General features: G+C 42.2%; 2 protein-coding genes across 4 annotated transcripts in view; one reads left to right on the top strand and one right to left on the bottom strand.

Moving 5' to 3' along the window:
- ctnna2 (catenin alpha 2) overlaps positions 1 to 27,062 on the bottom strand; it is a 1,182,272-nt gene that overhangs the window by 746,359 nt on the left and 408,851 nt on the right. The gene's annotated exons all lie outside the window — the stretch shown is intronic.
- On the top strand, positions 19,336 to 22,291 carry lrrtm1 (leucine rich repeat transmembrane neuronal 1). Of its 2 annotated transcripts, none has more exons than XM_033035464.1 (2): positions 19,336 to 19,994; positions 20,141 to 22,291. In XM_033035464.1, the coding sequence occupies exon 2, from the start codon at positions 20,302 to 20,304 to the stop codon at positions 21,877 to 21,879; it is 1,578 nt and encodes a 525-aa protein (XP_032891355.1). In that variant the 5' UTR covers positions 19,336 to 19,994; positions 20,141 to 20,301; the 3' UTR covers positions 21,880 to 22,291. The 2 variants fall into 2 exon arrangements, with proteins under 2 accessions (XP_032891355.1, XP_032891347.1); XM_033035456.1 differs by having other exon boundaries at positions 20,137 to 22,291.

Below are 27,062 nucleotides of genomic sequence, written 5' to 3'. Positions count from 1 at the left end.
CTGAACACATGTCAACTTAACTGTGAATGCCCTTAATGTGGTTTGAAAATGAAAATGTGGTTGCTTTGAAATGCTGCAATGCAAATGGTTGTTGGTGGTGGCAACTGCTTTGAAATGCCGTACTGCAAATGGTTGTTGGTGGTGGCAAATGCTTTGAAATGCCGCACGGCAAATGGTTGTTGGTGGTGGTTGTGATTTTTGGCTATTTAACTCAGTCCCTCTCCGCTCATCAGGCGCAGAGGATTCTTCCCATCAATGAAAAATAAAAGTGTTATTAGTGTTTAAAAAAATGTTGAGAATCTCTCTCCTGTCAATCACGCCATGAAGTCCATGCCCCTTCCGGTGGGATGGGGGAGGGATTATAAAACCCAGAAGTGTGGGTGTGGCTCAGTCTCTGCAAGATAGGGGAGAGGTCACGAATCTGAGCTGTGTATCAACTGAACACACTGAATGTCGACTGAACTGTGTGTGTGGTGTTTATGTGGTTTTGTGTGGTTTTATGGTGGTTTCACCCTACTTGAAATGGTATAAAACTGCATTTGAATGGGGTGGCCTTGCACCCTGCTTGAAGTCGTAAGAAACTGCACTTGAATTCAGTGGCCTTGCACCCTGCATAAAATGGTAGGAAACTGCATTTGAATTTGGTGACCTTGCACCCTGCTTGAAATGGAATAGCCATGAGTCAACTGCTCGCCCACCCAATGAGTGAGCTTCCATTTGGCCCACAATATCCATACTAGACCTCTGGAAACCAGTCCCTTCAGCCCACAATACCCCTACTATCGCTCCAGAACACCCCCCCCCCCCCCCCCCCCCCCCGCACTGCGCACCAATATTGGAATTGGTGGAGAGGCAGAATATTGTGTTGGGGGACCAGCCCTCCCACTTAATCTAGTATGATAATAAAATACTCTTGATTCTTGACTTTCGATGTCATTTCACATGTCCAATAAAGAGGGAAAAAATATTTGAACGAGGATTAAAGGAAACAAATGCTTCCTCTGATTCTTCCCGAACAACTGTAGGCTTCGAAGAACTGTTACCAGGTAAAAAATGAACAGAACAACTCTGTATGTTTCTTTCTACTCATTCAAGATGAAGCCTTCAGTGGACTAATGTAGTTGTGAACTGAGAAATCAAGGTTGACAGAAACAAAGGGCACTTGGAAGGCAGATGAACTCCAAATGCTTATTGCTGCCAACTTGGTAATGGGGAAGACATTACAAATCTAAATAAATGTATAAATAAATTTAGTGGCATAGGTCATAAATTACCCATATTTAACACAAAAGAAGCAATGTTTAAGGTTTTACACCTATTCATTGTTATGTTCCCCATTCAATATCAAAGAAACACTGGCCATAGGTTTTACAATATTGCTAGTTATCTTTGCATTTTGTAATTTTACAGATAGATTTGTGTTCAATTCAACCAGTATATTCTGATGATTCTTTCATCATTTCACTTTTGAGTTTTATTTGCATCGATGTTGCAAACAGTTATTTACTGTTTTTGAAAGTATTGGAAATTTGAATGCATCATATATTTCCTGAATAACTTAATATAGAACAGTAGGCATAAGAGAATATTGGGAATCTGAAGAGGGCTGGAGAGTAGCTAATGGTGATCCTTTATTTAAGAAAGGAAGTAATGATAATCCAGATAATTATAGGTTGATGCGCCTCAGGTCAATGGTGGGGAAGATTCTTCAAGATACGATTTACTCCCATTTAGAAGAGAATGGGTTCATTAGGGACAGTCAGCATGACTTTGCACATGGAGGAATGTGTCTCACTAACCTGATTGATTTTTTTGAGATGATAAACTATTTGATGTGGGTAGGGTTGTGGAAGGTGTCCATGTAGATTTCAGTAAGGTATTGATAAAGTCCCCCATAGTATACTGATCCTGAAGATGAAAATGCATGGGATTAATAGTGATTTGGTTGTATGGATTATACAGGCTGGAGGTCTGTGAACAGTGGAGATCTGCTGTGCTTGGACTCTGTTGTTTGTGTAATCCGACCTAAACATAGATGGATTGGTTAGTAGGTTTTCATAACATCAGCATGGCTGGGGTCACGGACTGTGAGGAAGGCTGTCAAAGCATATAGCAGGATATAGATCAGCAGCTGAAATGGTGGAGAAATTGCAGATGGAGATTAAGCAAGTGAGGGATGTGGCACATTGGGAAAAATGTGAGGAGAAAATATACAATTAATGGTATATGAGGGATCTTGGTGTCCAAGTCCATTAGACCATGAAAGCGATAACACAAATGGATAGACTGGTAAAGAAGGAATATTGTATACTTACATACAGGTCCTAAGAGACAGGAAGTCACGATGCAGCTTCATAAGACTTGGGTTAGGCCTTTTTTGGAATATTGCATGCAGTTCTGGATGCCCCATTAAAGGAAGGATATGAAGGCTTTGGAAAGATTGCAGAGGCAGTTTACCAGAATGATGCCTGGATTGCAGATTTCAGCTACATGGAGAGGTTAAACCGACTTGGATTGTTTTCTCCGGAATGCCGGAGTTTGTGAGGAGACCTGATAGAAGTATAGGTATATAAAATTATGAAAGGTATAGATAGGGTAGACAGTCAGAACCTTTTACCCAGGATGGAAAAAACAAATACTCGGGGGCATAGCTTTAAGGTGAGAGTGGCAAAGTTTGAAAGGAGATACGCAGAACAAAGTTTTTACAGTGTGGTGAGTGTCTGGTACCCACTTGCTGGGATGGTGGTGGAGGCAGATTCGAAAACAACCTTTAAGAGAATTTTGGATAGCCTTATGGATATGCAGGGAATGAGGGATACAAATCATGCACAAGCACGAGTTGCTCTTGGCCTCCTGTTTGGCAGATACGTTGTGGGCCGAAGGGCCTGTTTTTGTGCTGTACTGTTCAATGTTCTATGAATCTAATTGCAAGAGGCATCTGTTTTTGTGCAGAGTATAATCTTAATGTTATTAAACTGGTCAAGTTTGTTTTGCATGTTTAGGTTACTTTTTTTATTCAGAATTGTATATCCTGATCTTAGATATTTTTCAACTGACATTTTACATTTGATTCTTAATTATGATATTGCCGTATCTATAACGTTTCCAAATAAAGCTTTATTTTTCAATTTATGTTTGATAAATATTTGACATTTTACCATTGGTGTAGGGGTATGTTTGCCTTGGAGGCAATGCACCAAAGACTTACAATTGATTTCTGCAATGAGGGTTATCCTATGAAGTCTGAGTTGAACTGTTCTGTATTCTCCAGGGTTTCTGAGAATGAGAGATAAAACGTAAGATTCTGAAATAGAGATCTGCTCTGGATAAATTTCAAACCCAAGTAGATTTCACCCAAGCGGGAGCTATCGCACTAAAGTAGGATAAAGGAATTGTTATGCTGTACATACATTTGGCTTGATCGAAAACAGATGTGTTATTACAAACTAAATCTATCATACTTGGATTATGTGCTGAGGCAGGCTGTGACTGTTGTGATCCCAAATGTTTCATCGGAATATGTTGTCTAACTCAATCTAAACCCAATACATATAGTCAAGTTCCATCAGGCTCAGATCACATAAAGACACAGAGTTTTGGAGTAACTCAACTGTCCAGGCAGCATCCCTGGAGAACATGGATAGGAAACGTTTCGGATTGGTACCTTTTTTAAGACTAATCCTTCTTCAGATTAAGTAGGTAGAATTTATCCTTAAATAGCTCAATGGGTGAAACATTTGAGCATGAGAGCAGGAGGAGCTTTCCCTCAAAGGTGACGGATGTCCTGTCATTGAGTATTCTTAGGTAAAGATCATGAGGAATCGAGGAAACTGAGTGAAGAGAGCTGGGTGAGAAAGTGGAGCTAAGGTACAAGGCCACCTTCTATCCTGTCAAAAGATGAAACAGACTCACAGGGTCAGGTCACCTACTGCTGCTTGAACTTTTTACCTTGTCATCTTCGAAGCTCTCCATTTCAGTAGAAATTAATATTCTGCTGCTTTCAGACGGGTATGAATACCTTCAGGCTTTGGGTGAGCTGTATGAAGAAGACCTACTCATCCAAGATTGTACAAACTATTAGTGTGCCATCTCTCACATAAAAAAATATGGATTTCAATAAGAATGACAAATGTCTATATGTCCATTATTCATCTGCAAACAATGGTTTGATTCCTGTAAAAATACCCTGAATAAACCTGTTAAGACCAAACTCGCATATTGATTTCAAATTACTACCAAAAGCTCTATCTATGCACACACAGGAAAGGATAAAGCAGAATCTGAAAAATATTATTGATTTAGTATATCCAGAAAAATAATATAGATGCAGTGTTAGAACATGAGGAACAACCATCTATGCTCTGGATGATGCACAGCAGGTCATATAAATGTGCAAGCAATCTGGGAAAGAGCTTCTCTCACAGACTTTTATCGTACAAAAATTAGTTCTTTACTCTTATACACATCACTCAGGTTGGAAAGCACATAAATAACTGTACAGACTAAAGAACAAAACAAAAATCCCTTTTAAATTCACTTAAGTGTGTAGTGTGCCCATTTCAGTGTACTTGAAACACCCATCCAATCTGAGACATAGAGGAAGACAGCATGCAAACAGGTCTACTGAGCATCATGCACCCGTTTGAACTAAGGCCTCACTTTCTCATCTACTCTCCCAGATTCTGCCATTCACCAACACATTGGGGGCAATTGGTGATGGTCAATTAACCTCCCATCCACACATACTTGCAGGATCTGCTTGATTAATTTCAAAACTAAATTCCGCAGCCATATACGATTTGGTCGAACAGTGAGGCAGATCTTCCTTTGGCTCACTACAGGTACACCCAAACCTTTGGGTACTTAGGAACTTATGTTAATGGAAGGTAATCAATCAGGCTGATGCATCCATTTGCCCATTGTCTCAAGAATCTCCCGAAGATCCAGATAGGCTTCTAATGTACTGGTGAGCTCTCTACAGAGTTCAGCATCCAAGGATCTTTCAGCCCTCATGCTGGTAGATGGCCTTCACTATTGGTAATCAGGTCAGCGCCTGTGTGAACTGCACAGTTGGATGGCCGGGATGGCAGGAGGCACATTTATGCCTCCTGGCCAGGCATTCAATTTAAATGTCTATTAGTTCGTCCGGAAAGCAAATTATTCCTTCTCTCAATTGGTTCCCATTAGTTCAAGGGATTCCAAAACAGTTTGTTTTACTCTGAACTAATGACTTGGAACAAACAATACTTGCATTGTTGGCCTAAAATGTTGACTGTTTCTCTCTCCATAGATAAACACATAAAGCTTGAGTTACTGAGCGGGTCAGGCAGCATCTCTGGAGAAAAGAAATAGGTGATGTTTCAGGACGAGACCCTTCTTCAGACCTCTTTTCTCCATAGATGCTGCCTGAATGTATCTGCCATTTTATTTTATTTTTTTATTTTTTTATTTATTTATTAGAAGTAGACATATTATAAAATGTAGTTACATATTATAGTAAAAAAACTTTTCATATACATCAGTCATACATTATTAAAATTTTCCATTATCAATTACTTCTGATTCTAGTGTTTTTATTTTTTATAGAAAGAGGGAAAAAGAGAGGGTAGAAAGTTACAAATAAAAAAGAAAGAAAAAAAAAACACAACAGAAAAACAAGGGAGGTGGAATGGGTTACCTGTAATACATCAATGGAGATAGGTTCGTAGGTTATAAAGTATAGCTTTTCATCTGTTCCTGAGTTCAAGTTTCAGTTGGGTCCTCGTGCTGTGCCAATCTATCCCTTCAGATAGTTAATGAATGGAGCCCAAATTTTATGGAAAAGATCTTGTTTGTCCATTAAGACAAGTCTAATTCTTTCTAAGTATAGGGTCTCCGACATTTCCGTAATCCACATTTTAATTGTGGGGGTTGTAGGGCCTTTCCAAAATTTTAATATTAATTTTTTCCCGGTTATTATACTGTATATCTGCCATTTTCTGGTTCTGATTTGGCTACTTACTGGTTTTGGTCCAATTGAAAAGTTGGGAAGTCAGAAATTCAAATGGATGGTACAAACCTGAAGAAAATTAAATATTCCATTATTTAAAATCGTGTACGGACAGGACGTCGAAGGACGAGAAGCCGAAGCCAAGATGTGGAAGCCAAGAAAGGATACGAAGCTGGACGGACACCACACCGAAAGGACAAGACGCAGAACGGACATGACATCGAAAAGCCGCTGAAAGGACATGACGTCTCCGGGGACGGGATTTGTCCGACACCTTGTCAGCGATTGGTGCAGACCCCCACATCCATCACATCACTGGCTGGAGGGAGATGGGAGGGTAGGGGGGTGGAGCTTGGCATCGTGCCCGTTCGGTATCTTGGCTTTTTGGCGTTGTGTCTGTTTGGTATCTTGGCTTCCACTTCTTGGATTTGACTTTTCGTCCTTTAGGACGTCCGGGTACCATTTAAAATTGCATCCCAGAAACAAAATTATCTATTCTTTATTTAAATATATATTAGAAAGCAACGAATTGATGGGAAAATATTCATGATAAAGGGAGAACATACGCAAAATTGGTCATCGATGAAATTGGCTTCACTTACATGTCTTCCTCAGTTTATGAATGTCCGACATGCTAAGATTATGGTTTATTATTTCACATCAACTGCAGTACGGGTAAAAACTGTGTTTTCCATGTTATCCGATCAGATCAGATATACCATACAATCAGTTCAAACCCAAGTACAACAGATAGAGCAAAGGGGAAGATAAAGTGCAGAATATAGTTGTCACCATTGTAGCGCATTGTTACACATCAGCTCCAGAGACAAAGTCAAATGTCCTTGATGGGGTGGAGATGAATCAAAACTACCCTAGCTAATGGAAGGACCATTCAGAAGTCTGAAAGAGAAGGGAAAGCGTCCTGCACATGCGAACAAGCCTTTGGGAAACCGACAGGAGGAACAGGTTGGTGAAGAATATAACCCACAGGAGACATGTTCTTTGTGCAAGGAGGCCACAGGAACATTCCAGGGCTACCACCAGAAGTCCTGGGAGGAAGTTGCCAGGAAAGACACCGTAAAGACTAACACTTCCTGCCTGGACTTCAGAAAAGTTTATATTGCAGGCTTTTCCCATAACATCACAACCCCCATTAGTTAATTAATAGAATTATTTGCTGGCAAAACATACATAAATAAACACACAAGGAATTGCAGAAACTGAAATCTTGTGCAAAACACAAAGGGGTGGAAGAAATCAACGGGTCAGGCAGCATCTGTGGAAGAAATGGATAGGTGACTTTTTGGGTCAGAAGCCTTCTTCAGCTTCTGAAGAAGGGTTCTGACCTTACACATTGCCTTCCATTCCGTCCACAGATGCTGCCTGACACGTTGACCTCCTCCAGAACTTTGTGTTTTGATTAATAAATTTATGCTTCCGTGTAGGAATGTTGCCTTCACTGATAAAAATAATAAAACCAAGCAAAAACATTCCACTAAATGTTTGCTGTAAAATGCTCTATTTATTTAAGATTTCAAATGAGCAAATACATTCCAAAAATATCACCGTCGATAATGGCCAAATAATATTAAAAAGTTATCTTCAAAATGTGTTCATTATATATCTGAGCAAACAGGATTGCAATGTGTTAATTAGAATGGGTTTCCATTGTATCAAATTCACATCTAAACTCTCTGTGTGTGTGTGTGTGTGTGTGTGTGTGTGTGTGTGTGTGTGTGTGTGTGTGTGTGTGTGTGTGTGTGTGTGTGTGTGTGTGTGTGTGTGTGTGTGTGTGTGTGTGTGTGCCTGTGGCTGTGTGTGCGCATGTCTGTGGCTGAGTGTGTGTGTGTCTGTGTGTGTGTGTGCGTGTCTGTGGCTGTGTGTGTGCGTGTCTGTGGCTGTGTGTGTGCATGTCTGTGGCTGTGTGTGTGTGTGTCTGTGTGTGTGTGTGTGTATATATACACACAATTGAATACTCACCAGAGCTGCCCTAGTCTTAACATTTCTTTAGTGATGCATAAGCCTATTTCCTAAAGGAGAGCCTGATAAAATACTTTAATGCAGACCACATTTCCCATCACTTAATCCATTTTAAATGTCAGATACTTCATCTTCATTAACTTGATCCTTCCTATTCACTGCCCTGATTTGTTTTTTAATGTTTATGAATAATAGTTTCACAATTTCAATCTATGAATTAAATACAGTCAGTTTTATTTCATCGATCATTTTTTGGTTTTAAAAATACAATGCAAACTATATTCATTGGTACTGGCACATCTCCTGCAATATGTCATGGGGAAAACCTATACATTAAAGATCTGCTGCATTACTGAGCAGGCGTGTGCTTCCAGGAGACATGCCCCTCCAAAGACATTGGTGATTATGTCAGTGTATTCCAGACACACACACTGTATTTGGAAGCCACAAAAGCGTTGACTTGACATTCTGATAGGAATATATACCAGATTTAAATTCCTCTGACCCACTTCAAACACAGGTACAGTATTTCTCTTTAATGAAATGCCAGCTTTTGTTTCAGAAAACAGGAAGTGCTGAAAATGCTGACCATTGATCTAAAACATTATGGAGGCACAAGGAACTGTAGATGCTGGAATTGTGAGTAAAACACAAAGTTCTGGAATAACTCAGCAGGACAGCAAGCATCCAGGGAAGGAATGGTGGGAGCGAGGGGGCATATTTGAGGAGATTTTGCAGTGCATAGAAACATAGAAACATAGAAAATAGGTACAGGAGTAGGCCATTCGGCCCTTCGAGCCAGCACCACCATTCATTGTGATCATGGCTGACCGTCCCCAATCAATAACCCGTGCAGCGGTGGAATGGAAACACAAGGACCTGCAGGTGGTCAGAGACAGATGCTGGTTGACCTGCTGAATTACAAATGTTTTGATCTACAACAATAACCCTCTCTCTCAAAAGCTACTTGCTGATTTGTTGAATATTTTCAGAACTTTCTCTTCCTCTGAGATTTCTAGAGAAATTGGGAATTTATTTTTGCTTTATGTTTATATTTTTTTATCATGCGAGTCTCCCCTTTATTCTTTCATTTCCTTTCTTAAAAATATTTCACTCTCTTTTTTCTTATTTTAGTCTTATTTTCCAATCTATTTTTTTTCTCTTAGTGTTCCCTTTTTCTTTTTAATTTGTCATCTTAGTGAACCTATTCTTTTTGGACATCGCTGCTTGGCCTTGCGTTCTAATTCCACACCTATCCAAATTACCAAAAATAACCTTAGTGTTATCTTTGTCATGTCATGAAAGGGAACTAATTGGATAATTTGAAGAGCATACAGGTCTGGCTAACAGGAAGTTATATAGAATTGGAAATTAGCATGAACCTATCACCAAAATGTTTCCTGAAGGTTAGATCTATTTGTAATTTGGACACGAGGAGAAAAGGTGAATAAAAGTATATCAGTTATATGCTTATTTGCCATGTAGTGTTATCATGAACAGTGTGTTTTTCACAAACAAGTGTGTTTTCCAAAGACGTGCAGGTTTTTAAGTTAATTGTCTTTAATAAATTGTCCCCAGTGTGTAAGTGGTGGATGGGAAATTGGGGTAACATAGAATTAGTGTGAACGAGCAATCAATGGTTGGCATGAATTTGCCCTGGGCCAAAGGGCCTGCTTCTATGCTGTATTCTAAACTCTAAAGGGGATCCACCTGTTCTCTTAAAAGGGGTATAAAACCATGAGGGGAGTAGATAGGGTGAATGTATAGTCTTTTACCTAGGGTAGATGAATCAAAAACTTCAGGAATAGGTTTAAGGTGAGAGGGCCAAGATTTAATACGGACCAGAGGGGAAACCTTTTCACTCCAAAGTGGTGGATATATGGAACAAACTGCCAGTGGACGTAGTTGTGGGAGGTACTATAACAGCATTTAAAAATCACTTGGACAGGTACATGGATAGGAAAGGTTTTTGTTATATGGGCCAAATGGGACTAGCTTAGATGGGCATCTTGGTTGACATGGGCATCTTGGCCGAAGGGCATTTTTCTGTGCAATATAACTATGTCTGTAAGTGAAAGTTAAACATTTTGGTAAGAGCAGTAATTTGAAGGAACATAGTTGATGATGATGGGCTGAATCATCTTCTTCTATGTCCCAGCAAGCAGACATAAGTGTATAATCTGGAATATTGCTGTGGTAACTCTACATTTTTAGAGGTGGTGCCTTATGATTGAGAAATTAAACTCAATTAAACAACTATTACTCTGAAAGTGAGATTAGTTTCACGTAAGTAGGTAGACAGGTATATGCTTGCCTTTATTGGTCTGGGCATTGAGTCAGCATGTCATGTTGCAGATCTTATAGGGCTTGGTTAGGCCACATTTGGAGTATTGCGTGCAGTCCTAGTTGTCCCATTTCGGGGAGGATGTGAAGGCTTTGGTGAGTGTGCAGAAGAGGTTTACCACAATGCTGCCTGAATTAGAGGCCTGAATTAACTATGAGGAGATGTTGGACAAATTTGGATTGTTTTCTCTGGAGCCTCTGAGGCTGAGGAGAGACCTGATAGAAGTACAGATCCAATGCCGATTTTCCCGCTTTAATCCAGACAAAACTCCTCTCGCAGGCCCACATCGGATGGCAGAGGCGACAGCATGCCCACCCTACCACATTTTTGGCATGTCTGGCAAATCACGGGGCAGCGGAGGTCAACCCGGTAATCCTGCCAGTAAATTGGCATATCATCCCGGTGGGAGGCCACTGATCCGACCCTCATTTAGACTTCCGTGGGCAACTCGTTAACTGCCGCCTGTGCTGCCCATTCAAGAAATGCAAGTTTTGCTGTAAACTTAATTTCCATTTAATATCTGTTTATTTAAGTTTATAGCATAGTATGGAGCTTCAGAGAGACGGGAGGGGTATAATTAGTAGGTCACAGGTGTGTTGGTTGTGCAAAATTATAATATGGCAAAGCTCTGTAACCAAGGGTGCTGGAAAATTAGTGATGGACTTGTATATAAAGTTATGAGAGATATAGATAGGATAGTCAGAACCTTTTTCCCAGAGTGGAAATGTCAAAGACAAGAGGCCAGAGCTTAAAGGTGAGAGGGGCAAAGTTTAGTGGAGATGTGCAGAGCTGGTTTTACACACAGAGAATGGTGGGTGCCTGGAATGCGCTGCCGCGGGTGGTGGTGGAGGCAGATAAGATAGTGGTATTTAAGAGGTTATTGGATAGTTGTCTGGATATGCATGGAATCAGAATCAGAATTAGAATCACACATTATTCGCCAAGCATATTTTGCAGCATACGAGTAATTTCACTGGCCAGGTCAGTCAAACAATTAAAAGCAACCAATCACTCAAAAACTCCAATTTTAATATGAACATCCACCAAAGTGACTCCTACACATTCCTCACTGTGATGGAAGGCGAAATAAAGTTCAAGACCTTCCTTTTGTTCTTCCTCGGTCGGGGGCCTCGAGCCCTCCGTTGACGGGATGGTCTTGACTCCCGTAGCCGGCGGCATTCGGGCCGTCCGCCTTGAGGCGATCCGCTCCCGCATCGAGGGGATGTCAGCTCCCGACGCGCCAGGTGATCAAACCCCACATTGGGGCTGGTCGAGCCTTCCGCGGCATTGGAGCCCCCGACTAGCCTCATCCGAGACTGCGAGCCCTTGATTTGATTTGATTTGATTTGATTCCTTTATTGATGGTAAGTCCATGGTGGTCACGGTGGGAGCAATCCCAGGCAAGGGATCCACTCTGATGTGAAGTCCGCTCCCCGCGGTGGGGCTCACGACAGTCCGAGGAGGCTTCCAGCTCCAATGATGGTAGGCCGCAGAGCCCGGAGAATGTGATCCGAAACTTGATCACATCTCCGGGAAGGTAGGAACTTGAAAAAAAGTTTCCCCCGATCCCCTCCCCCCTCCCCCCACATAAAACAAACCGAAGAACATTAAAACCAACTTTTAATAAACTAAAATATAACGAAAAAAAGAAAAAAAAGAAAAAAACGAACAGACTGCCAGCAGTGCTGCCATCTCCCCGGCGCATGGAGGGATTATGGGTAGTCTGAGATTAGTTTAGCTTCATATTCGCACATGGTTATTGTGGGCCAAAGGGCCCATTCCTGAGCTGTACTGTTCTCTGTTCTTGCAACAATTAACATTACAAAAAAAAAAACAATTTGGTCATTCATTCGGCCTTCTGGGGTATGTGAGACTTTGTTGTTTACAAAATAATAAAATTGATTGTCTGTATAACAATAACAACTCTGTAGTTCACTTTTAAACAAGTCCCTCTATAATTCAAAGGAGGCGTATCAAGCAGTCACTGTCTCCTCTGCTTGCAATGGCCTCTACCCTAATACTCCAACAATGGCATCCCTCTGTTTTCTAACTTGAACCAGCACCAGTTCTACATTAATTTATGAAAAAGTAGAAACATCACAGAATCCAAAGGGGGGAAATGACTACTGAGAGTGGGCAGCATTGAGATTGTAATCAGATCAGCCGTGATCTTATTGAATACCAGACAGAGCAGGCTGTAGGGGCCGATTCCTACTGGTGATGTAAATGTATGTTTACCTTTAGGCGGGGGGGAATTGTTGACGGCTGTAGAAATAATGAATTCTTACATTAATCTAATCTACTGCAAGAAAAAAGATGGATGTGGGTAATTTTACACAACACCAAATTTTGAGTTTTCTTCATTCTAGAATAAATGCATATAACTTAGAACAGCACAGCTCACAAACACCAAATGAAGATTAAAATCAAAATTCAGGTGTGAAGAGATCTGATATGAACTTGGCCCATTCCCATTCAGTTTGTCAAGAAACTCTAGGCGGTGAAGTCGGAGTCAATTGCAGAGTAGGTTTCTTGTGCATGCAGATCTCTGAGAAAGGATTGGAGACTGCCAAGTTCAGTGCCAATTCTTTTACAAAGAGAGACAAGTCTAATTGGGTAATGGCATGCCAGTTGGTGATGGACAAAGTGGTAGAGTGTCTAATTCAGGATGAAATGACCGTTAACCAGTTAAAGAGTTGTCCACTAAAAAAAATCTAAATGGTTGAATGCATTTGGCAAGGTAAAAATGATTGATTGCTCTAGAATTTTATCTATATTGAATTCGGGTTTCGATTTAAAATTAGTTTAAATTTAGTGGGGGGGAAATGGAAGAAATGGAGTAAAGAAGGGTTTCTCAGACTAATTTTAAGTGGAAGGTGGTATTCTGTGTGTCTGGGGAATTCCTGCCTGTTATGTTTTGAATTTAGTGCTACAGAAAAAAATGCTGAAATCCATAAATAAAATAAAAAAATTAAAGGAACACATGATTTAGGAGAATATAAAAGTTAGGAGAAAATAATAATGATAAGCCTTCAGCAGACTAGGCAAAGCCTGTGTGGATTCACAAGGATGCTATCTGGTTAAAGGAAATGTCTGCAGAATTCTGCATTCAAAAGGCATGTTATTTCAGCAATGTTTTCTAGTTGTATCAGGCTGATATTTAATGTCCATCAGTGAAAATCTAGTACAGCCTTTACTCTGAGTTGATGCTACGAAATGGGTAGTCACTGTTCAATCAAATGTAGCATGAATCTTACATCAGGAGAAACCTATTGCACAGGATCGCAACGCTGAGTAACCTCTATCTAACCCAAAACATTGTGAATATTTCTTTATTTCACATAATATGTATCTTGCTATATGAAACCCATCAGACGATCAGGAAATACAAAAAGTTCTGTTACTGCCTTCTAGAAATCAAGAATGATCATTCCTTGATATACATAAATCATATGGCCCTTTGGCCCTGCTGTCAGCATGCACCCTGCCGTCAGCATGCACCAGAAATTTAAAATTGGTGCATCGGCTGGTGCCACATCTGGTGCCAAGTCCATGGATATTTCTAAGGTGGAGATTGATAGGCTCTTGATTATTACAGGTGTCAGGGGTTATGGGAAGAAGGCAGAAGAATGGGATTGAGAGGGAAAGTTTGAACACAATTCTCTAAATGCAGCTATATAACTGCAACTTGACCTCCCAACTTTCAAAACTCGGGAAACGTAAAAATGAGTGATTCAATCAGCCATGACTGAACGGCGTAGTAGACTTGACGGGCCGAATGGCCTAATTCTGCTCCTATAACTTATGAACTGATGGATCAATCTTAACATGCAAAAAGAATGTGAAAACATCTACAAATATATTCTTTCTGAAACAATCTACAAGATCCAAATCAATTAAACTGGATTTAATGTATAATTTCATCAACATTGTATGCTGCTAGTTCATCTTTTAGAGATGCGAAGAAGACAATAATTGAAAATGTGAATGCTAAAAAAGGGGAAACTTCCACATGAGGCAAACTGCAATGGAATATAAATTGGAGAGATTCCTTGAGCAAACAGTGGAAAATACTATCAAACAGCCAGTGCCTTAGCACTGCTTTCAATTCAGGGTGAGTTCAGGGCCGAAACAGTGATACCAAAAACACTATGACTGACTTCCCTTAAACTCACTAATTGTCAAAAGGTTGTATGCTGTCAGGTACCCAAGCTAATGGTCTCTGCGAACAATGTAAGTGGATCTGGTAGTGAGGGGGTGGCTGTTTAGGGCAAGGATCACAGCTGTGACAGGAAAATGGAGCCTGGGGGTGGGGACAAGTACTTAGATAATTAATTGATAAAATGGCCCTCTTGGGCTATTTGCTCACAGTGACATCATATTAATGCCACTACCACCACATGTTAAACTGATGCTGTGGAAGTAAATTATAGTGTTGAAGTTTCATTTTTGCCCTCAGTGCTCAACTCCTGATTCACAGTGAGGCCCTCGTCAGTCTATTGTGGTTTAAAACATGCCTATAAATATGACACATTATGTTATTTGCAGTATTTACAGCCATGTTACTGTGAACTCCCAATGAGTTGTCTTCATTAGAAAACAGCAGTTTAAAGCTGGGGCTTTATATTGAATCCCTGTAATTTATACTTGATTTCCGTGTACACGATAAAGAAAAAAATATTGTGCATATTGATCAGAATAATACTCGAGTTAAGTTATGAGAATTGGTTGCATAAACTTCTATGTTCTGCATTTATGTAATACCTTTCACATAACTATCAGGACATAGAGTCCTGCAGCATAGAAACCGCCCCTTCAGACCAACTTGTCCATACCGACCAAGATGCCCCATCTAAGGCAGTCCCATTTGTTCGGTCCATATCCCTCATTTTAAAAATTTCTACTGCCTGTGATTTACCTTTGGAGTGCAGTCAATGTTTTAATGCAACAAATTTTACACAACAGATTCCCACAGTGGGAACCTGTTTACACAACAGGCTCCTCCATTGCCAGAGTGAGGCCCAGCACAAATTGCATGAACAGCACCTCATATTTCGCTTGGGTAGTTTACACCCCAGAGCTATGAACATTGACTTCTCCAATTTGAGATAGTCCTTGCTTTCTCCCTCCTTCCCCTCCCCCTTCCCAGCTCTCCCTCAAGCCTACTGTCTCCGCCTCTTCCTTTCTTTTTCCCGCCCCCACTCCCCTCCCCCCTCGACGTCAGTCTGAAGAAGGGTCTCGACCCGAAACGTCACCTATTCCTTCTCTCCATAGATGCTGCTTCACCTGCTGAGTTTATCCAGCATTTTTGTCTACCCACAGTGGGAGGATATTTTAGTAAATAAAATATTCGTATGTTGATTAAATGGAAAAATATTGACCAGGATACCGGGATCATTCGAATGCTTTTCTCGGGACTAGTGCCACAGAAATCGTAAATGGGAACAGATGGGACCCCATTTTAACATCTTATTTAAAAGGCAGCACCTCTGAGACTGCAGCACTCCTTCGGTACTCGATTGCAATGACAGGCTGTAGTTTTCTACTCCAGCCTCTGAAGCACAAAAAATGCTATCGGATCACAGCCTCCTGATTCAGAATTTAGAATGCTCCCAACTCAGGCACAATACAATGTGCTGTTTAAAATGTTTAGGATATTTGATATGCTGGATACAAAAAAATATATTTCCTCTGGTGAGGGCATTACAAACAAAGGGTGACCATTTTTTAATTCGTATAAGATCATTCAGAAAAAAAATCAAGAAATATTTTACACACTAACATACAAAGGGTAGTGTCCTTCACTTCTGAAAAAAAAATTCAGATTCAGTAGCAGTGAAAATTTCCAATAGAATATGAGAGAATTTGAAGATTTCCTGGGGTTCCTTTACATTTCCAGCATCTCCAGGCTTTTATTTTTATTTTGTTAAATGAAGGCGACTAGACAAAATGTTGACAAATGTAATTAACTGAGGGACTGATCAGTCATATTCTGTGGATGGTAGAACTGGAAATCGCCATCTTTGCATCTACCTTGGGACCCATTTCAACTCCAGTTCTGTCGGTGGCTGATGAAGCAAATGTGAAACCTGCAGTCTCAGCCACAGTATCTGTTTGATATTGCAAATGGATGGATAATTTGAGGGTCTCTAAACTATGCACTATCCATAATTTAAACCATGTTTCTATCTATTCTCTATAAAGAATTCAATGTTCTCAATGCTATCCTAAATGTTTCTTCACCCTGTTGAGCAGTCATGACCTAGGGATTCCTATGAGTCTGCTGAACAGTTACATTTTATCAAGGAATCTTTGAGGATATCCTTGGATCATTTGCTCTGTCCAACTGGTAATCTTTTCTTGTGGCTGAGCTAGGAATAAGATGCCTATTCAGGGGATGTGTGAATGACATGCCTGTCCAAATGAGCCAACTGAGTGTTACTAGGTCCTCCAGTTCTGGGGATGATGGCCTGGGAAAAAACATTAAAATTGGCTCTAGCCTGAGAATTTGGGAGTGGTACCTCTTCAGTGGTTTGAGGTGCTTATTGTCAGTGATCCATGAATCAGAAGCATACAGGAAGGCGGGGATCCATGATATCTAAAAGATCATGAGCTTTGTGCTTTTACACTTCAAATACTGTTTTCCACACACAACTAAAATAATTGGCAGCCTATTCTCTCCAGTGCCTGAGCAACTGATATTTTGAAGCAAGAAGAGAAACAGGCTAGAAATATTCCTGGTCCAATTAGTTGGGACTTTACTTAAATAAGATAACATTGTTCGATGGCATGTGGGGCATAAGAAAAATAACTTTCTAACGTGCTACTGGTTTCTGGACTCAAGTGCCTGAGCTATAGGCTGACGTTTGGCAGGCTAGAACTTTATTCCTTAGAGTGCAGGAGGTTGAAAGATGTTCTTATAGAGGTATATAAAATCATGAGGGGAATAGACAAGGTGAATGCACAGTCTTTTTCCCACGGCGGGTGAGAGTTTAAGGTGAGAGAGTTGAGATTTAATTGAGGCAGGTATGATAACATCATATAAATATATATTTGGACAGGGACATGGGGAGGAAAGGTTTAAGGGGATATGGGCCAAGTGTGGGCAAATGGTACTAACTTAGATGGGCCATCTTGGTCAGCATGGATGAGATGGGCCAAAAGGGCTGTTTCCATGCTGTATAACTCTGATATTTGAAATGGGCTACCAGAAAAAGTGGTAAACCCAGGAACAATAACGATATTTAATAGGTATCTGGACAGATACTTGAATGACAAGGCCTTAGTGATTTGGAATCAATACAGGCAACTGAGATTGGTCATGGTGGATTGCATGGACATGATGAGCCAAAGGACCAGGCTCTCTGCTGTACAACTCCATGAAACTTAGATTATAGTCAAAAATGATGTGTTGAGGCCAATATACCCATCTCAAAAGAATCACAGTCAACAAACTTTGTTTTGGATAGCTAGGTAAGCACAAGAAAAAAAGACAAGAACTTACATTTATCAAATAAAACAGAAAATGCTGGAGGCACTCAGCTGGTCAGACAGCATTGGTGGAAAAAGAAACATAGTTAATGTGTTATGTTGAGGATCCATTATCTTTGACTTGAAACATTCTTATTTGACTTGAAATGTTAACTTTCTTCATTTTTTGATTTTCGTTGCACTTTAGAGTGAAGCTCATTAGAAAAGTAAGCAGCGTTGTAACATTGGGAGACACCGTAGCCGGCTTGAAAACTCCAAGACGTTAGCTAATATTTTTAGTGTGAACTAAATTAGTTTCAATTAGTGGTGCAGCCAGGGGTGCTGCTGCCTCACAGCTTCAGCATCCTGGGTTCGATCATAACTTTCGGTGCTTCCACAGATGCTGCCCGACCAGCTGAGGTCCTCCAGACCTTTGTGCTTTGCTCAAGATTCCAGTTTTTGCGGTTCCTTCTTGGAACTCATGGACACTTGGCCGAGGTACTCGTACAGATAATTGTTAGAAACGCCCGTGGAAATGAATAACCATTCGGGACTGACAACTGAAAAGGCAACGACGGTCCTTACCAGGAGGAGCACGGGAAATGGGCAATAATAAATGGAAATATTACTTCGATGTTCAATGTTTTGCAGTTATTTCAACCATGCCATTAACCACTTGTAGCTATTTATTTTTGTGTGTGTTGGAATCATTAATGGCAATGCCCGTTCATAATTGAGGTGACATTAGAAAGTAAGCGAGTCAAAGCCGTTACTGTTTTGATTCATTCTTTCTCCATTAGAAAGCGTCCTGATGCACACTGACAGGCTTGTTTTATGGTCCCTGCCTGAGCGAGGATCCGCACTAATCAGCTCCTCTAAAAGCACTCATTTGAATAGATTTTTTGAATGGTTCGTGGAAAATATTTTATGGTCCGAGTTGGGAATTTATTGGATATGGTTTTTTTCCTACCTCGTGTCGGTCTATCTACTCCCTGCAAGATTTGACCATTTGCATCGCTGTCGCCACTTCAAGGAGGGGGGGGGGGGGGGGGGGGATGAAGCAGGGGAAGGTAGGGCCTATCAATTGCACCGTGTTTTAGCCGTATTCACCACCTCGTCTTCAGGGTTAACCCTGCCTTTTACATTATTAAACGAACCTTGAACAGGTAAAAAGTCAGCCGACAATTAGTAAATTATTTCCACTATTGATAGCGCGAGTTGTATCTGTATTTTACTTTGCATAAGCTTCGTACTTTTGCAGAATGGAGGATATATCAAGTCGAAAACGCTCAGAAACCACGTCGATCGGGGGTGGGTGGTGGGGGAGAGGAGTTTTTTTTCTCTCCTCTTGCAGTAGCAGATTCTCGCTCCGCCGGATTCTTTGAGCCACTTTAAGTGTGCAGGAGTGCATTTACATCGGTCAATGTGCACGGAAGATACAATGCTCTCTGTATGGCTGCAGGGGAAACACTATCCGTTTCTGCTTCATTAAAACGCTGCTTTATGCCCACCCCTTTCAATCTGACCATGTTTGACATACCACTGGGAAGTCTGAACGATCATGAGTGGCTTACGACATTCTGTCAACACTCAGCACGTCTGCCTGCTCTCGCAGTGCAGTACTCTGTTAAAGGGAGGTGAGCTTTGCTCCGCGATCCATCTTGCTCTGAGCATCATCTAACAAGCAAAGTGTACCGGCGGCGGCGGCGGCGGCGGCGGCGGCGGCTGCTGCTGCTCCGTAGCTGGGGCAGCGCGACGCAGTCATCGCTGGCTGTCGGCGTTGATTAGAGGTCACACCGGCCAGTGCTCGTTTCAAATCATGGCACGGTAATTCAGACTGACGGGGTCCGAAACGGATTGTTAACGCGAGGGGGGTTTAAAAAAAAAAGAAGTGTTTTGGGGCAACGCGTCGCTGGCGGCCAGGAGGGAGGAGGAGAGACGGTAAAAGGCGGCAGCTGTATAAAAAGCCCGGAAACTTAAACATTGCACGAGTCAGCTGGAGCTCCGAGTTGGGGAGACCTCGTCCGATTCGGCTCTTCCGCGGCGAGATACAGACCGAGGTATTGTGAGCCGGAGAGAGAGAGAGAAAGAGAGAAGCATTGGATTCGCCTGCACTAGGGTTTTGTTAACACAGCCGACAACATAACTAGTGTGGACATTAAAAAAAAACGATTGACTCAATGGAGCCTGTCACTGTGTGGAAAACGATGGGTAAGATTATTTTCGTTTGAATCCTTTCATTAAAGCAATCTCCTTGCAGCCTCTACAATGAAAAAAGATCAATGATACTTAGATTTCTTTTTTTCTTCTTTTTTTTCAAACTCCTTCAAACTCAACCCTGGATGTCTCCGAGGCAGGGGATCTTCACGCGCGAGTCAGAAAAAAACCCAGCCCTGAACACTCGGTTCTCGGCTCCACACAGAAATGATGTAAAAAACTTTGGCGATTGAGAAGACATCGTCAAATTAAAGGACACACAGGAAACCCCAGCGAGAGATTGGAGGTATCATCGTTGCTCATGGATTTCCTTCTTGTGGGTCTCAGTCTACACTGGCTCCTGAAAAAGCCTTCAGCGTCGGTTGTGTGTGTGTTGGGCGCCCTGCTGGAAATGTTACCCGCCGCTGACAGTGTCTGTGCCCAGCAGTGCCGCTGCGATGGGAAGCTGGTGTATTGTGAGTCGCAGAGCCTGGGCGAGATGCCGCACAACCTGTCTGGAGTACAGGGTCTGTCGCTCCGATACAACAGCCTGTCCGAACTGCACGATGACCAGTTCACCGGCTTGCTGCAGCTCACGTGGCTCTACCTCGACCACAACCACATCTACTCGGTGGACCCCAATGCCTTCCGAGGTCTGCGCCGGCTCAAGGAGCTGGTGCTCAGCTCCAACAAGATCACCCAGCTGCCCAACGCCACGTTCAGGCCCATGCCGAACCTGCGGCATGTGCACCTGTCCTACAACAACCTGCAGAGCCTGGAACCCGACATGTTCCACGGACTACGCAAGCTGCAAACGTTGCATTTGAGGTCCAATGCACTAAAGACAATCCCGGTCCGAATCTTCCAGGACTGCCGGAGCCTGGAGTTTCTGGACGTCGGATATAATCAGTTGCAAAGCCTGGCGCGGAATGCTTTCGCCGGCCTGTTGAAACTGACTGAACTCCACTTGGAGCACAATGACTTGGTGAAAGTAAACTTTGCTCACTTTCCACGGCTGCTATCTCTGAGAACCCTCTACATGCAGTGGAATAAAGTCATCATTGTGGTGAACTCCTTGGATTGGACTTGGAACCATCTAGAAAAACTGGACCTCTCCGGAAATGAGATTGAGTTTATTGAATCTTATGCCTTTGACGTTGTGCCTAACCTGAAGATACTTCAGTTGGATTCGAACCGTCTGACCAGCATCGAGCAGGCAATTCTGGACTCCTGGAAATCCCTCTCTAGCATCAGCCTTTCTGGGAACAGCTGGGAGTGCAATCGGAATATATGTGCTTTGGCCACCTGGCTGAGCAATTTTAAGGGGCATCACGAAGGCAGCTTGTTGTGTGCCAGCCCTGTCCACACACAGGGCGAGGAGGTACTCGACGCCGTGCATGGCTTTCACATATGTGACGACCCGGCCACGGGCACGGCGACAGAGTCAGGCGTGACCATGGTGGCGGGCACAGACCAGGGTGTGACAGTAATCAGAGATGCTTCCAGCATGTACGCCACGCAGGACACAACGGGAGTGAGAACCACGGAGTTGATCAGTGCCACCGGCGTGCTTTCTCACGACCAGCAGGAAAATACCATTCACGTTCACAAAGTGATCACGGGCACCATGGCGCTCCTCTTCTCCTTTCTGATCGTGGTGCTGGTGCTGTACGTCTCGTGGAAGTGCTTCCCCGCTGGCCTGAGGCACTTGAGGCAGTGCTTTGTGACACAGCGCCGCAAGCAGAAACAGCAACAAACTATGCATCAGATGGCCGCCATGTCCACACAGGAGTACTACGTGGACTATAAACCCAATCACATCGAGGGCGCTCTGGTTATCATCAATGATTACGGATCCTGTTCTTGTCATCAACAGCCAGCCAGGGAATGTGAAGTCTGATTTTATTTTCCTCTCTCCTCCAAATTCCCCCACCCTCTCCCCTCCCCCCCACCTCACCCCTCACCAAAAACTGGAAGTACAACTTGGGGACATACTGCAGTCAGTGAAAACACTGGGTGTGAATGAATTACACTGTACTGATCCCGAGAAACCTTGCATCGGTCTCTTTCACAATTCCAAACACTATTTAAGCTTCAACGCGTCTTTAAAACCTTTCAAACATCCTCTGTTCGACTGTCATTTGAAATTTGTAAAGGATTAAAAATGTATATGTAACTTCCCACCAGTCTCTTATGATATTAAGTCCACCTGTAAGAACTGGGAATAAGAGAGAGTTCACGGCTCGTCAATGATGTAAGTTAATCAATTTTGTAAACTATCCTGATTTAAATAAATATTTAAAAAAATGTTAGTTACAGTATCAAAGTCGAGATTAATAGCAACAATATGAGGCAACAGGCGAGAGAAAAATTGCTCTTTAGTCTTTCGGTTTGTGATTTTTTTTCCCCCCTCTCTCGGGTCTGTCGGTTTATTGTAACAAGCAACCCTCTTTGAGCGTGTGAAACAAAACCCCGCATTTTCTGCAGGGCGAGCGCAGTACTGCAAAGCCTTCGGTGCCTCTATCCGTGACTGTGATGGGTCAGTAATTAACAGCGCACAGGAGATGTGCGTCCGTGGGATGGGACACGCGCTCCTTTATCTTTCTCTGGGCGTGTGTCATTAAACGTTGCAGATCACGGACAAGGCAGAGCAGAGCAGAGAGTGGTGGTAGCGTCTCACTGCGGTGACTGACTAATTTCTACTCACAGTTCAGGGAATTCAACCGTCGAATCCCTGCAGGCGAACAGAAGGGCTAGAACAAATAAGTTGTTTAACACCAGTATCTGACGGGGAAAAATAAGGGGAAGCGCTGGCGTGGAACGTGGACGCTTGGTTTATTTTGAGTTTGAGGGTTAATTAAAATCATAAAACAGCAGTACTTTAGGAAGTGCACGTGTATCAATTGCTAATGTATAACTGTTAACAATAATTGCACTCTGTTAATTTGTCGAAGACACACAGGCTGGAGAATGCCAAATGCAACCGGATAGAGTTTGAAAAGTATATTTTATCAGTTTTATTTTCACGTAAAAGAATTATATCCACCCCTCCAGAAAAAAAGGGTCTTGCAATCAAATCCTGACATGGATTTTTTTAAATTTTACATTTACAATTAGATGAATTTCAAGTAACATACTAAACAAATATCAGACCTATTGAGACTGAATAAAGGTGAAAGTTATGTTGCCTTCATCCTCTGCTTTCTGTTACCGTCCTCATCTCTTCTCACTTCTGTGGGAAAGCGACGCTGGAGGTTTTTAATTGGTTCTTAATTTCATTTCCACTAGCTTCAAAATGCCAAATAGTCCTAATTCCTGGAACCAATCTTGTCTTCCTTTCATGGCTAACGCCACTCAGAAGAGTAGCGCTAATCTCCCTGACACCGCGCCATGTTGACACATCAATTATTTTCCCAGCCCTGGTTGCCCTCGTGAAATTTTAGACAACATCACACGCCAGAGACCGAACAACAAGAGACATTTATTCCAAAATGGCTTCACTCTGGAGCCAAAGTTGGCACCAGTCTCGCCAGGGTTGCTTACTGTTCAAGCTTAACACATCACCTCTCTCATTATTTGTCAAACTGAATATTTTTTTATCTCTGTTAACTGCTTGCCTATCCGCCTTCTTTTCTCTAGTCTTTGCCCATTTCCTGGCCACTGTTCCTAGTCCTCAAAATACAGGCGTGCTAACTCTCATAGTGCAGGCAAAGGAAAGTGCCACGTTTAACGGTCACTTACAAAGCTTTCACTGCTAACATCGTTAAATTAGATTTACTGGATAAATCATTGTCGCAAATATAATTGTCCACAAATTAAAACAAAACAAATCTTTTTTTTACTAAATCCAATAGCCTGTTTAAATGAAATTGTTATTCTGTTATCTATATAAAACAAAAACTCAATACCGGCATCTACTGGCGAATGCTTTCTTTGCGGGCATTTAAAAGTTGACAAGGAATTTGCTTCTTCTTTTCAAACCTGCATTTTAAAAGTTGTTAAACACGTGAGATCATTTGGGATGAAAAGGAAATATTTAATAGGAAGCTGAAGGGTATTTGTTTCGCAGAGGGTTGTGGATGTGTCTAAAGAGCTGCCAGAGGGAGTGGTTGAGGCAGGTAAAATAACAAAATTGAAAAGATGTTTGAACAGCTACATGGATAGAAAGGGTTCAGAGGGAAATGGACCAGGCGCGGGCAATTGGGATTAGGTATCCTAGTCGGCATGGGGGAATTAGGCCGCAGGGTCTGTTTTCGTGCTCTATAACTCAATGAATCACGCAGTGAAATCAAATCCTGGTGTACAAAATGTTAAAACGTCCTCCAACTACAAATAATGTGTTTAATATAGCGTCTGTGTATCCCGTGGGTCTAGATAATATATAATCGCTTAATTAAAAAAAAAGAACTAATCTTCCCCACAAAACCGCCCGGCCCACTACACCCACGATGTATCCGTTCTGATGACACAGTGTGGAGGTAAACACTAATCAGAGCACTGCTGGGATCAATGGGGGAGATTCAAAGAGGAATGGAAATGCAATAGTGGAAGGAGTTTCGCCTTATTTAGTAAGGGAAATGTGGAATCGTTAAAATTTTAACCAACTGTTTTGTTAATGTGTTAATATGTTGTTAAATATATTTTCTGTTGACACAAATTGGAATTTGAAATGAAATGTTTTCAATGAGTGAGAAGGACAGGAACGATGTTATTCCTCCCCCCTCCTCCCCCCCCCCCCCCCTCCCCCTCCCCCCATCCTTCCAATGCTGGCCGCGATGATATTACTGAACTCTTGACGTACAACACTAGACATTGCTAGCATTTCTAAATGCGAGCGCAGGAAGGAGTTAAAAGCATAAATCCGTAAAAAAATCTAGCTACCAAATTATTCATGAAAGGTTTAGCGATCACCACTTGTTACATCAATGTGGCTTTCGTTCTTCTCATCAATTATTTTCCAAGCCGTGACAATAGAAAGAACATAGAACATAGAACATAGTACAGCTCGGGTACAGGCCCTTCTGCCCGCAATGTCCGTGCCGAACATGATGCCAGGTTAAACTAATCTCTTCGTGATCCATTTCCCTCTATTCCCTGTATACCCATGTGTCTGTCTGAAAGCCTCTTAAACGCCTCTGTGTCATGTCGGCCCCAACAACCACCGCTGGCAGCGCGTTAATCCCGCGTTAAACCCAGAATCACATTATCTTGTATTCTCCTCCACGCAGGGACTCAATATTTTAAGAATAAAACTCCATTATCAATAACCCAACCGATCGACAACCAGATTGTCCTAAACATCCGCCCTGCTTCAACAAAGGCCAATTTACGATTCCAAATTAGATACACAAACTCATATCTAACTCATCGGAACAGGCAACACCACTGGAGAGAAGGAATGGGTGACGTTTCGGGTCGACACCCTTCTTCAGCGTCACCCATCCCTTCTCTCCAGAGATGCTGCCTGTCCCGCTGGGTTACTCCAGCTTTTTTGTGTATATTTTCGGTTTAAACCAGCATCTGCAGTTCCTTCCCATCATTCCAAATTGTCGTGGACTAGACATGACTGACACTTGACCATACGGTTCTATGCCCGATTTGAGTGATACTGTGCTCGCCAGCGACATCCATGTCCCGTAATTAAATATTTAAAAATAGATTGTTGGCATTCGGTGTTAAACCCCTATCTGACCGAAACACAAGTAACCGCAGATGCTAGAATATTGAGCAAAACACCTGAATGGTGGAATAACTCAGCAGACCAGGCAGTATCTGTGGAGGGAATGGGTAGACGATGTTTCGGGACGATTTTTTTCAGTCAGAACATGGGTCCCGTCCCGAAACGTCGACTGCCCATTCCCTCCACAGATGCTGCCTGACCCGCTGAGTTCAACGTTAAACAGGACAGTACAGCGCAAGAACGGGCCCTTCGGCCCACGAGGTCCGTGCGGAACAGGGTGACAATACCATCCACCTGTACATGATCCATATCCCTCCATTCCCTGCATATCCATAAGACTCTTAAATGCCACGAACGTGTCTGCTTCAATCACCACCCCCGCACTGCGTTCCAGGCACTCACACACCACCATCCGTGTAAAAATGATTATCCCGCTCATCTCTTTTAAACTTTGCCCCTCTCACCTTAAAGTTATGCCCTCTAATATTTGATTTATTCACCCTGGGAAAACATATTCAGACTGTCCACCCAATCTATGTCTCGCATAATTGTATATACTTCTATCAGGTCTCCCAACAACCTCCGGCGTTTTAGAGAAAACAATGCAAGTCTGTCCAACTTCTCCCAGTACCTAATACCCCTAATCCAACGCATAAATCTGGACAACCTCCTCTGCAATCTTACCAAAGAATGGTAAACCGGCCCGCTATCCCTGATGGCGACCAGCACGACACTACCGTGTTCCTCCCGTACTACGTATTCTCCTCTCCATATTTCCCCATATCAAATTTTCTATGCTGGCAACATAATTTACAAGCTAAACGTTTCTCAACTTCCAACATTTTATGTTCTTGTGAAACACAAACGATTGGAAATTTGCAAGGAATGTGTTGGCATTTAAAGATTGAGTTGGAAGTCCTTCATCAGGACACTAATTGTGAAGGGGGACATTGTTGAAGCGTGGGCTCATGTATACCCTACATACTAGTCGATGCCAACTCCATTAATTCCTTGTACAGTTGGTCACCATGTGGGCAAAACGCCACGAGTGTTGATGCTATCCTAATGCAAAATCTCGACCCGAAAGCTCAACAGTTCATTCCCCTGCACAGATACTACTCGACACACTGAATTCCTCCAGTAGTTTTTTTGTTTTGTTCCATATTATAAAATCTGAAATCTCCTGTGACGCCATATAAGTGTTTTCGGCCCTCTTGGTTCAAGATGTGGAATAAACTCTGAAACTATTCCTGATCCTGATCCCATCCAATTTTGCTGAAAGAATGACTCAGTATTGGAGTAACTCAGTAGGTCAAGCAGCGTCTTTGGAGAGAGAAAGAGAGAGAGAGAGGGGGCGAGAGAGAGAGAAAGAGAGAGAGAGAGAGAGAGAGTCTGTGATCTAT

The sequence above is a fragment of the Amblyraja radiata genome, chromosome 1 (assembly GCF_010909765.2).
Source record: "Amblyraja radiata isolate CabotCenter1 chromosome 1, sAmbRad1.1.pri, whole genome shotgun sequence".
Lineage (NCBI taxonomy): Eukaryota > Metazoa > Chordata > Chondrichthyes > Rajiformes > Rajidae > Amblyraja > Amblyraja radiata.
The sequence above is the reverse complement of the archived record's forward strand: the minus strand, read 5'-3'. Positions and strand labels throughout refer to the sequence as shown.